This window comes from Hyperolius riggenbachi, chromosome 7, assembly GCF_040937935.1.
Source record: "Hyperolius riggenbachi isolate aHypRig1 chromosome 7, aHypRig1.pri, whole genome shotgun sequence".
Taxonomy (NCBI): Eukaryota; Metazoa; Chordata; class Amphibia; order Anura; family Hyperoliidae; genus Hyperolius; species Hyperolius riggenbachi.
The window spans coordinates 7,566,338-7,582,117 of record NC_090652.1 but is presented as its reverse complement, the minus strand read 5'-3'; the positions used below and the strand labels follow the sequence as shown (position 1 = coordinate 7,582,117).

Genomic DNA, 15,780 nt, shown 5'->3' with positions numbered 1-15,780 from the left:
TAACCACTTCAGCCCTCAGTCGTTTTCACTTTATGCATCCGAGCAATGTTCACCTCCCATTCATTAGCCTATAACTTTATCACTACTTATCACAATTAACTGATCTATATCTTGTTTTTTCCGCCACCAATTAGGCTTTCTTTGGGGGGGGGGGGGGGGGGGTACATTTTGCTAAGAGATACCTTACTGTAAATGCATTTTAACAGTAAGAATAAGAAAAAAAACTAAAAAAATTCATTATTTCTCAGTTTTCGGCCATTATAGTTTTAAAATAATACATGCCTCCATAATTAAAACCCACGTATTGTATTTGCCCATTTGTCCCGGTTATTTCACCGTTTAAATTATGTCCCTATCACAATGTATGGCGACCAATATTTTATTTGGAAATAAAAGAGCATTTTTTTCCGTTTTGCATCCATCACTATTTACAAGCTTATAAAAAAAATAGAAATATTTCATCTTTACATAGAAAGTTTAGACTCTTAGGTAAATACTTGTGTTTTTTTTTAATTTTATTAAACATTTTATGTGGGAATTTTTGGGAGGGTGGGATGTAAGTAGTGTTTGATTTGAGGAAATATATGTGTATTTTTTTTTAACTTTTAAATGTAGTTTTACTTTTTTGAGTTTGTTTACATGACGTCCCTCTAAGCGTACAATGTAGGCTTAGAGGGACATTGAAGCTTCGCTTTTTCTAACTCCTGAGAGAAGCTGTCGCTTTTTCTGCGGGGGAGAGGAATCGGGCACCATGGCCCGATTCATTGATTTCTGGGCTAACGAATCCGCGGCTGGGAGTGCACGTGCTCGATCGGCCGCGGGAGCGCGCGGGAGCGCACATGTCCTCCTTGACGTTTTTATACGTCAAGGAGGACAAAGTGGTTAAAGTCAGATCTGACAAGACTAGCTGCATGCTTGTTTCTGGTGTTATTCAGATACTACTGCAGAGAAATAGACCAGCAGGGCTTCCGGGAAACTGGTATAGATTAAAAGGAAATAAATATTGCAGCCTCCGTATACCTCTTACTTCTGTTCCCCTTTAAGACACAATTCCAGATATAAATAGTTTACAGCAGTATGGTAAAGGGGTTAGAACATCATGTAGATTTGTATTGCTTTTCTTTGCCCCCATCTGTGAGAATTATCAACACTTCCTGTCCAGAAAGGAAGTGGCGAAATCCCTCAGGGTGGCGCACAAAACCACAAATATACATTTTTTTTTCTATACAGTGGGGGGAATGTTGGAATCCTTGACTAATTTTTATCGCTTGTTGCTGCTTTCCAGTCCCCGGGACCACCAATTTTCATGAAAAAATTACAAAGCATGGGGTCCTGGCAACAGGAAGTGAGGGAAAAAGCCATCTAAAATGGCCAATGGTGGGACAGGTGTCACTGTCCCTTTTGAACAGAGTCTATCAAGCAAAGGCAGCACCTTATTCATCTTCAGACATCAATTTTATTCTATCCAAACAGAACAAGTAAATCCAACTTCTGAAGACCACCCGGGGTCTCCTTGTCAAGGTAATCTGCTCACGTCAGTGCTCTATGAGAATTGCAAAAATATCCATTATTAATGGACGGTAACCAACCAATAGTTGTTGTGAACACCTGACCTTGATCACGAGACCCCGGGTGGTCTTCTAACGGTGGATTCTTGGTTGGATCCTTGTGTTTGGCTAGAATAAACTGTGTCAGAAGTTGTTGGCGTTGCTTTATGGACTCTTCTGACTTTAGAGATGTTTATGATCATAAGGTGGAATATTCTGAGCCTCTGTGTCCCCAGCAGGCACCCGAGAAGCCGGTCTTACCACCCGGGAACATGCGGAAGCCCTCCTCCTGGCCTGCCGCTATCTGCCCCCATCCTTCCTGTCCGCTCCTGGGCAGAGAGTGGGCATGTTGGCCGAAGCCGCCCGGACACTGGAGAAGCTCGGAGACAAGCGGACTCTACAGGACTGCCAGCAGTTTATACTGACACTGGGCAGTGGCACTGCAGTTACCTCCAGTTAGGAAGACCTTATAGCTGGAATGCTTGCCAAATGGATTGTGTTGCAAAGTGTCTGATAATCATCCAAAAGCTAAAATCTGCTTTTCAGTATTTACAGGAAACCAGTATATAATGTTTGTAAAATGTGTTCTGGCCATGTTTAAATGGCTGTTTATTATTCCACAGCTCCAACTCAACAGTGCAATTGTCTAGCAGAGGCTGCTGGTGTCACCGGGGAAGGATGTGCTTTGGTCATGTGATGGCAGAGGCTGCTGGTGTCACCAAGGAAGGAAGTGCTTTAGTCATGGGACGGCAGAGGCTGCTGGTTTCACCGGGGAAGGAAGTGCTTTAGTCATGTGATGGCAGAGGCTGCTGGTGTCACCGGGGAAGGAAGTGCTTTAGTCATGTGATGGCAGAGGCTGCTGGTTTCACCGGGGAAGGAAGTGCTTTAGTCATGTGACGGCAGAGGCTGCTGGTGTCACCGGGGAAGGAAGTGCTTTAGTCATGTGATGGCAGAGGCTGCTGGTGTCACCGGGGAAGGAAGTGCTTTAGTCATGTGACGGCAGAGGCTGCTGGTGTCACCAAGGAAGGAAGTACTTTAGTCATGTGACGGCAGAGGCTGCTGGTGTCACTGGGGAAGGATGTGCTTTGGTCATGTGATGGCAGAGGCTGCTGGTGTCACCGGGTAAGGAAGTGCTTTAGTCATGTGACGGCAGAGGCTGCTGGTGTCACCAAGGAAGGAAGTGCTTTAGTCATGTGACGGCAGAGGCTGCTGGTGTCACCAAGGAAGGAAGTGCTTTAGTCATGTGGCGGCAGAGGCTGCTGGTGTCACCAAGGAAGAAAGTGCTTTAGTCATGTGATGGCAGAGGCTGCTGGTTTCACCGGGGAAGGAAGTGCTTTAGTCATGTGATGGCAGAGGCTGCTGGTGTCACCGGGGAAGGAAGTGCTTTAGTCATGTGATGGCAGAGGCTGCTGGTTTCACCGGGGAAGGAAGTGCTTTAGTCATGTGACGGCAGAGGCTGCTGGTGTCACCGGGGAAGGAAGTGCTTTAGTCATGTGATGGCAGAGGCTGCTGGTGTCACCGGGGAAGGAAGTGCTTTAGTCATGTGACGGCAGAGGCTGCTGGTGTCGCCAAGGAAGGAAGTACTTTAGTCATGTGATGGCAGAGGCTGCTGGTGTCACCGGGGAAGGAAGTGCTTTAGTCATGTGACGGCAGAGGCTGCTGGTGTCACCGGGGAAGGAAGTGCTTTAGTCATGTGACGGCAGAGGCTGCTGGTGTCACCGGGGAAGGAAGTGCTTTAGTCATGTGACGGCAGAGGCTGCTGGTGTCACCGGGGAAGGAAGTGCTTTAGTCATGTGACGGCAGAGGCTGCTGGTGTCACCGGGGAAGGATGTGCTTTAGTCATGTGATGGCAGAGGCTGCTGGTGTCACCAAGGAAGGAAGTGCTTTAGTCATGTGATGGCAGAGGCTGCTGATGTCACCGGGGAAGTGCTTTAGTCATGTGATGGCAGAGGCTGCTGGTGTCACCAAGGAAGGAAGTGCTTTAGTCATGTGATGGCAGAGGCTGCTGATGTCACCGGGGAAGGAAGTGCTTTAGTCATGTGATAGCAGAGGCTGCTGGTGTCACCAAGGAAGGAAGTGCTTTAGTCATGTGATGGCAGAGGCTGCTGATGTCACCGGGGAAGGAAGTACTTTAGTCATGTGATAGCAGAGGCTGCTGGTGTCACCGGGGAAGGAAGTGCTTTAGTCATGTGACGGCAGAGGCTGCTGGTGTCACCAAGGAAGGAAGTGCTTTAGTCATGTGGCGGCAGAGGCTGCTGGTGTCACCGGGGAAGGAAGTGCTTTAGTCATGTGACGGCAGAGGCTGCTGGTGTCACCGGGGAAGGAAGTGCTTTAGTCATGTGGCGGCAGAGGCTGCTGGTGTCACCGGGGAAGGAAGTGCTTTAGTCATGTGATGGCAGAGGCTGCTGGTGTCACCAAGGAAGGAAGTGCTTTAGTCATGTGACAGCAGATAATCCTTGTGTTACAAGCAGCGCTGTCAGTTCTGTTATGTGTAAGATTGACGGGCTCAGCTGATACTGAGGATGTAGCTGGAAAATCACTGAGAGTCAGGGCTGGTTCTACCATAGGGACAAACTAGGCAAATGCCCCAGGGCCCCCAAACAAGATTGTATGCAAGCCAAAATTGTTAGCCTCTCATTTAGCCATCTCTAGATCTCTGGTTTGCGTTGTAGAGCTCTGGCTCGCGAGGAACAGCCCCCTACTCTCCAGATACATAGCTCCCATAATGCTGTGCGGTGTAGCCACCAGTCTGGCACCTGTGTCGTAGGTTCAGCAGCCGGTACACGCAGGTGTCGGGACTCTGCAGGGGAGGAACAGCCCACTACTCCCCAGATACATAGCTCCCATAATGCTGTGCGGTGTAGCCACCAGTCTGGCACCTGTGTCGTAGGTTCAGCAGATGGCGGGAGTCTGCAGGGGAGGGACAGCCCACTACTCTCCAGATACATAGCTCCCATAATGCTGTGCGGTGTAGCCACCAGTCTGGCACCTGTGTCGTAGGTTCAGCAGCCGGTACATGCAGGTGTCGGGAGTCTGCAGGGGAGGGAATAGATAACATTTGAGACCTTGGAGAAACCACCATGAAACAAGAGGACCTGTAGTGAAAATAACAATGAATAAAATTGCTATTTTTTTTTTTTTTTTACAAGATTCATTTATAGATAATTTTATTGGTGTTTGCCCATTGTAAAATCTTTCCTCTCCCTGATTTACATCCTGGAATTTATCACAGGAGGAGACCTCTTTAGTCCTGTCAGGTGCATCACTGTGGAATGTTTCTTTACCGAGAGTTCTGAAGCCAGTACAATATATACCTGGTCTCTCATAATGCTCCGGGGGAGGGGAATTCTGCATAGCTAAAGAGCCTAGGCTAATTATCACTGGGAGGGTGGAGGCTACATACCAATATACCGCAATATATAGATATAGGAAGTGTTTCTGAAGCTGAGACATTATAAAAGTTGGTATTCTGAATAATTGACTGCATTCTACTATATGTCACTACAGGGCCTCTTTAATGATGTTAAAGGGCAACTGAAGTGAGAAGAGTATGGAGGCTGCCATGTTTATTTCCTTATAAGCAATACCAGTTGCCTGGCAGTCCTGCTGGTCTGTTTGGCTGCAGAAGTGGCTGAATCGCACCAGAAACAAGCATGCAGCTAATCTTGTCAGATCTGACAATGTCAGCAACATCTGATCTTCTGCATGCTTGTTCAGGGGCTATGAAAGTATTCGAGGCACAGGATCAGCAGGACTGCCAGGCAACTGGTATTGAAATAAACATGGCAGCCCCTGTATCCCTCTCTGTTCAGTTGTCCGTTAAAGAAATACAAAACAGATGTATATTTCATTATCTGTCTGTGTGGGGTTCGGCTTTAAGGCGCAGAGCTATTTTGGTTATTAGGGACAGGGTTGTCTTTAAACGTAAATCTTTTCTTTAAACATAAATGAATTACGGTCGGTGGCCCTGGCAAAGAGAACCTGTCATAGAAATGCCTAAATCACATGTTGCCATTTTCCAGTTCCCAGGCCGTATAATACTGCGAGGCGGGGAACTGAACATGACTGGGTTGTACTGTGAGTAATATCATTGCCCTGGGGATGGTTGCCGGGGGGAGGGAACACTGCTCTTTACGTTATGGCAGCCATTTTGTGAGCTGGATGGCACAGCAGCACCGCCTGATTGGTGCTCAGAATATCCAGTGATGTAGGTGGGGCTCTCAAGATGGCCGCCGCCACGCCTTGTGAACAGACAGAAACAGCTGAGATATAGAATCCTGGACTCTTCTGATTGTATGACTGCTCCAGATCATATTTTCTTAGCTTCCCAAGTGTTTGTTTTGTACAGAAGATTTATTAAGATATATTTATAATTTTCTTATATAAGGAAAAAATAAAGTAGTTTTGCTTTTCAAACTGACTCTGCCTTTTTTCCCCCCTCTTCTAAAAAGAAAAGGGGGGGGGATTATAAACACGGGTACAGTTATCCATCTGCGGAGGGGGAGGAGTCTTGCTATGAGCCACAGAGCGGAAATATAGTAGCAATACTATTGCTCAGCTATAGGGGGGAGGCGGGAGGAGCTGAGTCTGGGGGATGCCAGTACAGGCACTGCTAGACTGTCACCCAAAATAAGAGGGTGATTACCCTTCCTGGTGGTGTGATTATTTCACTATTTCTAATTGAGAAGAGGTTTCCTGCTTTACGTTTAGAAATACTAAACTAATCAGAGCAGCAGATTGATTTTTTTATTCACCAGGCATGACTGGGTCGTGTCCGGAACTTGGCACATACAGGCCTTTAAGTATGAGGAGAAGAGTATCCAGAAATACTGTAGTGGGGAGCGTGTGAAAGGAGTTCAGGAGTTTGACAGTCGAGAGAAAAAAGCTGTTCCTATGCCTTGAGGTCCTGGTGGAGATGGATCAAAACCTCTGGCCCAACTGAAGAAGCGGTGGTCTGGGATTGAGGGATCGCAGTCAGGAGATGTAGAGAGGGTCTAGAGGGGGAAGTGGTTTCCCGAAGACCCTCTCCACTGATCTGATGACCCTCTGTAGTTTGTATCTGTCGCTGGCAGAAGAGCCAGCATACCAGACCAGCATGGAAGAACAGAGGACACATTCAATTGTGGAGGAGTAGAAACTCGTCAGAAGTTCTTGGGCCATACCAAACTTCCTCAGTTGGAGGAGCAAGAATAGTCTCTGCTGGGCTTTCCTCTGGGTGGTGGTGGTATTGGCCTTCCAACGCAAGCTACTCTTTCAACTTCCGTGCTGTCAATGTAGATTGGAGGTGGGAGGGGGGCGTGCTTTCTAAAGACAGTATAGGCAGCTAGAAAGGCCACAGAGTATAGGTAGTCAGAGTGTGTGTTGTCCCCCCCCCCCCCAGTATAGGTAGCGAGATGACGCTCTATGTTGTGTGTGCAGTGGAGCGATATAAAACTCACCTCCCCAGGATCCGGCAGGCAGGTACGACCAGTCTTAGTCATCTCCTCCTATCCGCTCTCTCTATGGTGAGAGCGCCATCTGCCATCATGTGATGTGCTCTCAGCATAGAGATGCTCCGCCTAGGATTAGATGACGAAGACCATGTGGACGGATCTTGGAGAGGTGAGCTCTCTGCACATGCCCCGCTCGCTGGTATCTCCGAGTGTGGCTCAGGGTTACCGCTTTTGGCACGTGCTATTAAACCCAAGCCACATTCGGGAATACCGCTAGGAGGGTTAAGGCAACATGAGGCCTTGCTGTTTCGGTAAGGGAAGGTGACACAGAGGCTCAAAGAAGGTCTCAGCAAGGCCCTTAAAGGGGAATTTCAGCCTAAACAAACGTATTGTCCTTAAGTTACATTAGTTATGTTAATTAAAATAGATAGGTAATATAATCTCTTACCCACCCTGTTTTAAAAGAACAGGCAAATGTTTGTGATTTCATGGGGCAGCCATCTTTTTGGTTGAAAGGAGGTGACAGGGAGCATGAGAGTTCCAACTGTCCTGTGTGCTGATCACCCCTCCCAGCTGCTAGGCAACCAGAACAACAATATCAGAAATCTGCTTTGCACAGCATCAGAGGAAAAATGCCCAGGCAGTTTTCTTTTATGGGGCGGAGCTTAGCTTCTGTGCAGCTAAAAATGAGGCTTGGGTATGAAAAACAAAGTTCTGATGCTGTGAAACTGTTAAAGAAACACTAAGCCTTTTCAGTGCTGCTGAGTAGATGGAGGTTCACTTTAACCGATGATCTAGGCTGCCTTGTGGGTGATTCAGCCCCGCCCAAAATGAGCGATCGTGTTAGGCGATGAATGTCTGCTGTGTGTATGCAGCTCAAAGGGAGTGGGGAATATTGTTCCAGTGGGGGACAGCTGTTCTGGTGACAACTCAGAAGTGTGACTTCTCTTTCTTCATCTAAAACAAAATAAATGATTAAAAATGCCACTTTACTAGAATCAGAAGCCTGTGACAAATATACATGTTACATGGACATCTAAGAACCGATAACATTCATAAACGTCATAAAAATTCTGGTCTGATTAGCAGGAGTTATTGCATAGGAATTTCACATTTACCGCTTTCATCCAGCAGGTGGCAGGCTACAAGCAGCACTGGGGAGTTTTGTATTGGTTCATATCACAGCTGCTGCTCTGACATATAGCTTGAAAGCAGCAAGATCAAATAACACACTGCAGACTCACTCACACAGGAGGGCCGCCTCCCTCTGTACTCCTAGCAGAGCAAACCAAATGGACATTCTCACTTACTGTGTTATACTCAGTGTGGCTGCAAGAAGGGCTGCATTTTTTTTAGGGAGTCATTACTACAAATTGCATTATAACTTTCCCTTGGACAACAGACAAAACTTGTATTTTCCTGTTAAAAAGTAAGGTTTAAGACATGCTGTGAGGTTTTAGTGTTTCTGTTCAGGTTTTCTGTTTCCTGTCAAGAAAGACTGTTGCAGCTGAGAACAGAAAGGGAGAACAATCTGTCCATTAGGAACTCAGGGAGAAATAATTAAAAATGTTTTAGTGCTGTCTAGACCCCCATTTAAAAGAGACAAGTTATAAACAAAGTATGGCAACCTAGACAGCAATAAAACCTGACAGAGGTTCCAACCCTTCTTGCCGTCCAGTATGAAAAAAAACAACAACAACAAATGTTCAACAGGGGTTATAGTTTAAAAGGACCCTGTAATTATGAAAGTTTAAAAGACCACTATTGTCCCATTTAAAATACACGTAAACACATACAAATAAGTATGCTTCTTCAAGAGTAAAATGAGCCATAAATTACTTCTCTCCTATGTTGCTGTCACTTACAGAAGGTAATAGAAATCTGACGGAACTGAGAGGTTTTTGAATAGTCCATCTCTTCATGGGGGATTCCCAGTGTTTCATTTACTCATTACAAATGCACTCCCTGGAAAGGACCTATACAAAGAAAAGTCTGAGAGTCCCCAAAACTTGGCAGATTTCTACTATCTACTGTACGTAAACGCAATGTAGGAGAAAAGTAATTTATAGTACGTTTTACTCTGGAAGGAATGTACTTTTTATTTGTGTTTTCACGTAGTTTAAATTTTACAATTTATCGTGATTGTGGTACTTGGAGCTGTCAGCCATACTATCTCAGAAAAAAAAAACACATATATAAGCAGATAAATATTGGCTCTACTTACATAACATATGTATTGCACTGTCCACATTTTGATTTTAGTAATTTTTCTAAAGTAAAAAAAGAGAAAATCCTTCTTAGCATTTCCCATTTTAACTGTGGCTATTTTGAAGCCAATCCTGATGTCATTTCCTCCCTTACTCTTCTCTGCCTGATTGTGAATGCATTGCCGGCCCTCCACTATAGAAAGTGCATTGTCTCAGCATGAGAAATATTATCCAATCAGAGAGGAACAGAGGTGTGGGAGGGGAAAACAGGAGGGAAAGAAGCTTCAGCCAATCAGGCTGCATTAGTTATGTCTGAGGGGAAGTAGAGAAGCAAAAAAAAGGACAACCCAGCATGCCCTGCAACTTCCTTTTTGTGTACCAAGTTTTGCGTGAACCATAAGAGTCAGGTAAACTGGGGAATGATCATTTATCAACAAGAAAAGTAATAGTGATGTGTAACTTTTGGATTGCCTGGTTAGCATCCTTATTACTTGTTTACCAGATAAAAATAAATAGATTTTTCATTTTATGCCCGACAGTTAAATGTAAGCACATCACTCTAGGTCGGTATTTCCCAGCCCGGCAACAGTGCAGGTTTTGTAGGACATGGTTACCCAGTCCGGACCTCGGGACCCAACAAGCGTACAACTTTCAGTTCAGTGTTCCCCCAACTCCATCTTCAGGGCCCTCTAAGGCTTTGTGGACATTTACAGAGGTGGTTAGTCAGGGCTTCTGAAACACCCCACCTGTTAAATAGATGTGGCTTCCTGCAAACCATGCAGTGTGGGAGGGCTCGGAGGAGAGAGTTGGGGAACGCTGTCCTAATGGCGCCATCAGTCACCTGAGTACGCGAGTATCGTGTAGCCTCTTTCATTGCAACCTCTGAATAAGTCTGACCAACAGCCTGGTCACCCAGAGCTGGACCTGTGGCTGGCTCCACCCCTCTCCCCACCCACGTGACAGATCATGCCCCGCCTTCCTTCTCCACTCCAGCGCATCCGGTTGTGCATCCAGGTAAAGCTCCATGTGACCAGGCTACTGGAGAATTTGAAGGTACAGACATATCGAGACTGTTGCTGAGGAGGGAGACTTACTGAATCCACAGGATGGGAACACGGAAACCTGACAGTTTAAAGCACACCTAAAGAGAAGGATATGGAGACCGCCATTTTTAATTTCCTTTTCAACAATACCAGTTGCCTGGCAGTCCGGCTGCATATCCATGCATCAGTTGTGCTTCCATGTAGTACGAGGCTCAGCTACACAATCTGTTCATAGTATCTGTGGCACCTCATGCTATATGCAAGTGTTAAAATTGGATACGTGAATGCATCCTTAAAGGGAACCTTAACTGGCGGTGAAAAAAAAACACAACAGTTTCACTTACATAGGGCTTCCAACCGACCCATGCAGATGTCCTATGCTCGCGCCAGGATAAACCGATCCTCCTGTCCCCTGCAGCCAGTCAGGGCCACTGCGCCTGCGCAGCCCTTTCCACACGTGTTCTCAATCGCACTCCCATCGCCATGGCTGTCCTGCGCATGCACAGTATAAGAAATCTCACCCCGCGCATGCGCGATTGAGGAATCGTGAGGCCAGGGCAGCGCAGACAAAGTAACGAAACTGTCTGCCTGCATAACGCGTGTCCAGGATGCCCGCAGGGGGCCGGTGGAAGCCCCAGGTAAGTGAAACCTTTTTTTTTTCACCCCCATTTAAGGTTTTCTTTAAGCCGAGTGGACATATCCCATTTTGATTGGCCAATCACTGACCAACTTTACCACTGCCATGTAGTATGAGGGTGAACAGATTTTGAATGCTATGAACATATTGTATAGGTAAGCTCCCATACTACATGGAAGTGATAATTTACCAATCATTGGGTAATCAGAATTGGATGTTTGCACCAGGCTATACTTAAGGCAAACTCTTTACTAACCACTAGGAATTAGTGCTAGAATGAGAGGGAGGGAGAAGGTAAAGAAGATTGTCTGAAGCATGGAGGAGGAGGAGGAAGTGGGCAGAGAAGATGGAAGGGAGCATTGATAGGGAAAAAGTGAGCAGAGGGTGGTCTGTAGCATGGAGCAGGACAAAGTTGGCAGAGGAAATGGAAGAGGACAGAAGAGACTGGAGGAAGCATGGAGAAGGAGGAAGTGGGCATAGGAGATGGAAGAAAGCATGGAAGAGGAGGACGTGGGCAAAGGGGACCAGAGTAAGCATGGAGGAGGAGGAAGTAGGCAGAGCGGACCAGAGGAAGCATGGAGAAGGAGGAAGTGGGCAGAGGGGACCAGAGGAAGCATGGAGAAGGAGGAAGTGGGCAGAGGGGACCAGAGGAAGCATGGAGGAGGAGGAAGTAGGCAGAGGGGACCAGAGGAAGCATGGAGGAGGAGGAAGTAGGCAGAGGGGACCAGAGTAAGCATGGAGGAGGAGGAAGTAGGCAGAGGGGACCAGAGTAAGCATGGAGGAGGAGGAAGTAGGCAGAGGGGACCAGAGGAAGCATGGAGAAGGAGGAAGTGGGCAGAGGGGACCAGAGGAAGCATGGAGGAGGAGGAAGTAGGCAGAGGGGACCAGAGGAAGCATGGAGGAGGAGGAAGTAGGCAGAGGGGACCAGAGGAAGCATGGAGGAGGAGGAAGTAGGCAGAGGGGACCAGAGTAAGCATGGAGGAGGAGGAAGTAGGCAGAGGGGACCAGAGTAAGCATGGAGGAGGAGGAGGAAGTAGGCAGAGGGGACCAGAGGAAGCATGGAGGAGGAGGAAGTGGGCATAGGAGATGGAAGAAAACATGGAGGAGAAGGAAGTAGGCAGAGGGGACCAGAGGAAGCTTTGATAAATAGAAAGTAGACAGAAGCATGCAGAAGGAGGAAGTGGGCAAAGAAGGACCAAAGGAAGTGTGGAGAATGGAGAAAGTGAGCAGAGGAAACATTGAGAAGGAGGAAGTGGGCAGAGGAGACTGGAGAAAGCATAAGGGAGGAAGTGGACAGAGGATCGGAGGAAGTGGACAGAGGATCGGAGGAAGTATGGAGAAGGAGGAAGTAGGAAGAGATGGGAAGGGTAGATGGAGGAGAGAGTAGGGATGTATATGAGTGGGGAAGGGGGTAGGTGGATGAGAAATAGAGTGGTAGTGGGCAGATAAAGGAGTGTAGAGAAGAGAAAAGGGGAGATGGATAATTGAGGACAGAGAGAAGAGGAATTCTTTAACCTTCACCTGGTATAAAACATATTACACAACTCAAAACATATCGCCCAACTTGGTATTACTCTCCCTCATCCCATCGCCCATGCGTGGCATGTCCCCTGTGTGCACAAGACACGCCCCCGTCACCTGTGTGCACAAGACACACCCCCTGTCACCTGTGTGCACAAGACAGTCCTTCCCCTGCCTGTCACCTGTGTGCACAAGACACACCCCCTGTCACCTGTGTGCACAAGACAGTCCTTCCCCTGCCTGTCACCTGTGTGCACAAGACACCCCCCCTGTCACCTGTGCACAAGACACACCCCCTGTCACCTGTGTGCACAAGACAGTCCTCCCCTTGCCTGTCACCTGTGTGCACAAGACAGTCTTCCCTCTGCCTGTCACCTGTGTGCACAAGACACGCCCCTGTTACCTGTGTGCGCAAGACACGCCCCCATCACCTGTGTGCACAAGACACCCCCCCTGTCACCTGTGTGCACAAGACAGTCCTTCCCCTGACTGTCACCTGTGTGCACAAGACACACACCCCCTGTCACCTGTGCACAAGACACACCCCCTGTCACCTGTGTGCACAAGACAGTCCTCCCCCTGCCTGTCACCTGTGTGCACAAGACACGCCCCCGTCACCTGTATGCACAAGACACCCCCCCTGTCACCTGTGCACAAGACACACACCCTGTCACCTGTGTGCACAAGACAGTCCTCCCCCTGCCTGTCACCTGTGTGCACAAGACACGCCCCTGTCACCTGTGTGCACAAGACACACCCCCTGTCACCTGTGCACAAGATAAACCCCCTGTCACCTATGTGCACAAGACAGTCCTACCCCTGCCTATTACCTGTGTGCACAAGACACGCCCCCGTCACCTGTGTGCATAAGTCATGCCCCCCGTCACCTGTGCGCACAAGACACGCCCCACAACTCAGAGACTAACCAACGGTTGATTGTAGATTTTATTGACATTCCCAATAGCCTCTTTTAAAGAAAATAAACCTCTTTTAGAAAGCTCGGTACACACATTCTTCAGTGTGAAGCAGTTTGTTTTTTTTTACTAAAAAGGACACTGGCATTAACTCTTTACCTGCCGGAGGAGCTGGCAGAAGGAAAAAGCTGTGTGTATTCGCAGCTCCCCCGGCAGTCACAGGGTTAAACATGTACAGTCTTCATATATTATATATGCATATGTATACACATATATATACACACACACGCACACACACCATGACGTGAGGCATTGTCCGTACTCCATCCATGTGACAGGACCCATGTCCGTGGCGCGAGTGCAAGCAACCCGCATCGCACAACGAAGCCCCGCCCCTTCCCTGGCGGGAGCCTGACAGAGGATGAGCATGGCCTGCGAAGAACAGTCAAAATGGCAGATCCAAAAACGAGACACCAAGAACTATGAGATGGCGACACCGGTCGAAAGGATGAGGCTTTAGCAAACATAATGAACAGCGGCTGCAGTAGACATTCTAAAAAGACAAGAAAAACCTTCGTTTGGCAGTAACCTGTCTCTCACTTGTACCAATCCCCTCCTGGTGCACTCCCTGCTACAGCCACAGGGCGGCCATTTTGTCAAGGAAGTGAGATGGACTTCCTCTGTCAGCTCCACTGTTCCACCTCACAGGAGGATGCTGGGAGTCTCTGTAGGCTGGGCTGAAAGTAAGACTGAACTGGTGATCTTGGTAAGGTGGTGAAAGGTTAGGAACAGATGTTGGTGGAACCTTTCATTGCTTTTTAGAAGTGGGCTTTCTGTCACACAGAGTAATCCCAAAAGGAAAGGGCGCGGTCACCGAAGGAAGTCGCACATCAATCACACTTGCCAAGGTTGTCGGCTGCCGTCGCGGACCAAATCCAACCAAATTTTCCTGCAGTTAGGCATTAAGCCCGATTCACGCGCGTCTACATAGCCGATAATATCCTCGTGTCCATTCCATGCTCCGCTCATACCGTCAGAGATACGTCCGTCATTCAGCCGTCTCTGCATGTCACTAGGTGTGACTCCACTGCGGTGACAAGGACGATGTGCCTCCCTCCTGCTGCCCGCGGTGACGACGTGGAGGAACGGACAGAAGATAGCGGGTGTGATGAAAGTGAAGTCTGTTCCGAAGTCGTTTTACACCAGGTGCCTCTACAAAAGATTACCCAACAAAAACTGTCAGTGAACACAATAAACACACAGCTGTAATAAGTTATAATAATAAGTAATTATATAGTTATAATAATGAGTAATAGTTATAGTAATATAAGAATGCACAACATAAAGTGCTAATGAACTTATACGTATATCCTCGAATATAAGCCGACCCCGTGTATAAGTCGACTCCAATATTTGACCCTCTTAAGGGAACACCATTGATTAACATGTTTCTTTCAATTGAGATAGGAATTGTTTGGGAAGTCCTGCTAAGTGCTGGTGTATACATTTCACTGGCAACCTCTTTGTCTACTGTTATCAAAATACTTTCACACTTTACGGACGCCAAAACTGATGGCAGAATGAGCCATGAGGGGAGTGGGAAGTCCCCTCACACTTCATCTGTTAAACCTGTGTGTGTGTGAGAGAAAGCTCTCAGCACCTGCAGCTGCTGTGTCCGGTGTCTCTGACGGAAGTGTCTGCAGAGAACAGAGGAAATGTAACTTGTTTTAAACATTTGTAATTGTCTGTCACACTACAGCTTTTCATACTTTTTGCTTTCAGAGAAAAATACTTTGTAGTCTGATATGCATCACTGGCTGTGCATTGAAGCAGACACCCCTTCTGCAATTGATTTGTCCCAATATAGCTAAATCCTACACAATACATTAAAGCTTTTGCCTCTGATATTTAACATGAAAAGTAGGGAAATGTTTACACTGCTGCTTACACATTATTTGTACATTGTCATTTTAGAACACTTGGGTATTGAAAGTGTCCCTTTAACATGGAATATTTATTGACTCAAGTATATCCTGGCTCATTTTCCTTCATATTAACATTTGAAAATAATACAAATATCAATTTAAAGGATGGGAATAAAGTTTAGAGTCAAGCACATTTTCAGTAGAAAAATACATATATTTCCACCGATCTGTACATAAGTCCTGAAAGAGGGACAAATGAGGAAGAAAGAGGGACTGTCTCGCCAAAAGAGGGACAGTTGGGAGCTATGGTATAACGTACAAGCAGACACATTTTGACTTTGATTTTTGACCGTTCTGGTATATCTATGTGGGAGAATGGAGCTTAGAGGTAGGAGGTTCTTGCAGACCTACAAAGGTGGCCATACATGGTACAATTTTTTTTTTCAATTAGATATTTTAGTTTGATTATTCCGTTAGATTGAATATAAAGATTTTTCCAGCATGTCCGATCTAATTTTTCTCGAAAAAAACGGGATAATCGTTTGAGTTTCTTA

General features: G+C 46.9%; 2 protein-coding genes across 8 annotated transcripts in view; one reads left to right on the top strand and one right to left on the bottom strand.

Moving 5' to 3' along the window:
- The window catches only part of SREBF1 (sterol regulatory element binding transcription factor 1), a 61,350-nt gene extending 55,387 nt beyond the window's left edge, over positions 1-5,963 (top strand). For 2 of the 3 annotated variants that reach the window (XM_068243542.1, XM_068243544.1), the window contains exon 19: positions 1,784-5,963. In XM_068243542.1, coding sequence (XP_068099643.1) covers positions 1,784-2,007 — 224 coding nt within the window. In that variant the 3' untranslated portion in view covers positions 2,008-5,963. The remainder of the gene's footprint in view (positions 1-1,783) is intronic. The other variant, XM_068243543.1, reaches the window with a different exon arrangement.
- Positions 5,964-13,314: 7,351 nt separating this feature from the next.
- Positions 13,315-15,780, bottom strand: part of RAI1 (retinoic acid induced 1) — a 275,318-nt gene continuing 272,852 nt past the window's right edge. For all 5 annotated transcript variants that reach the window (XM_068243537.1, XM_068243536.1, XM_068243540.1 and 2 more), the window contains one exon: positions 13,315-14,513. In XM_068243537.1, the coding sequence (XP_068099638.1) occupies positions 14,499-14,513 (15 nt within the window). In that variant the 3' untranslated portion in view covers positions 13,315-14,498. The remainder of the gene's footprint in view (positions 14,514-15,780) is intronic.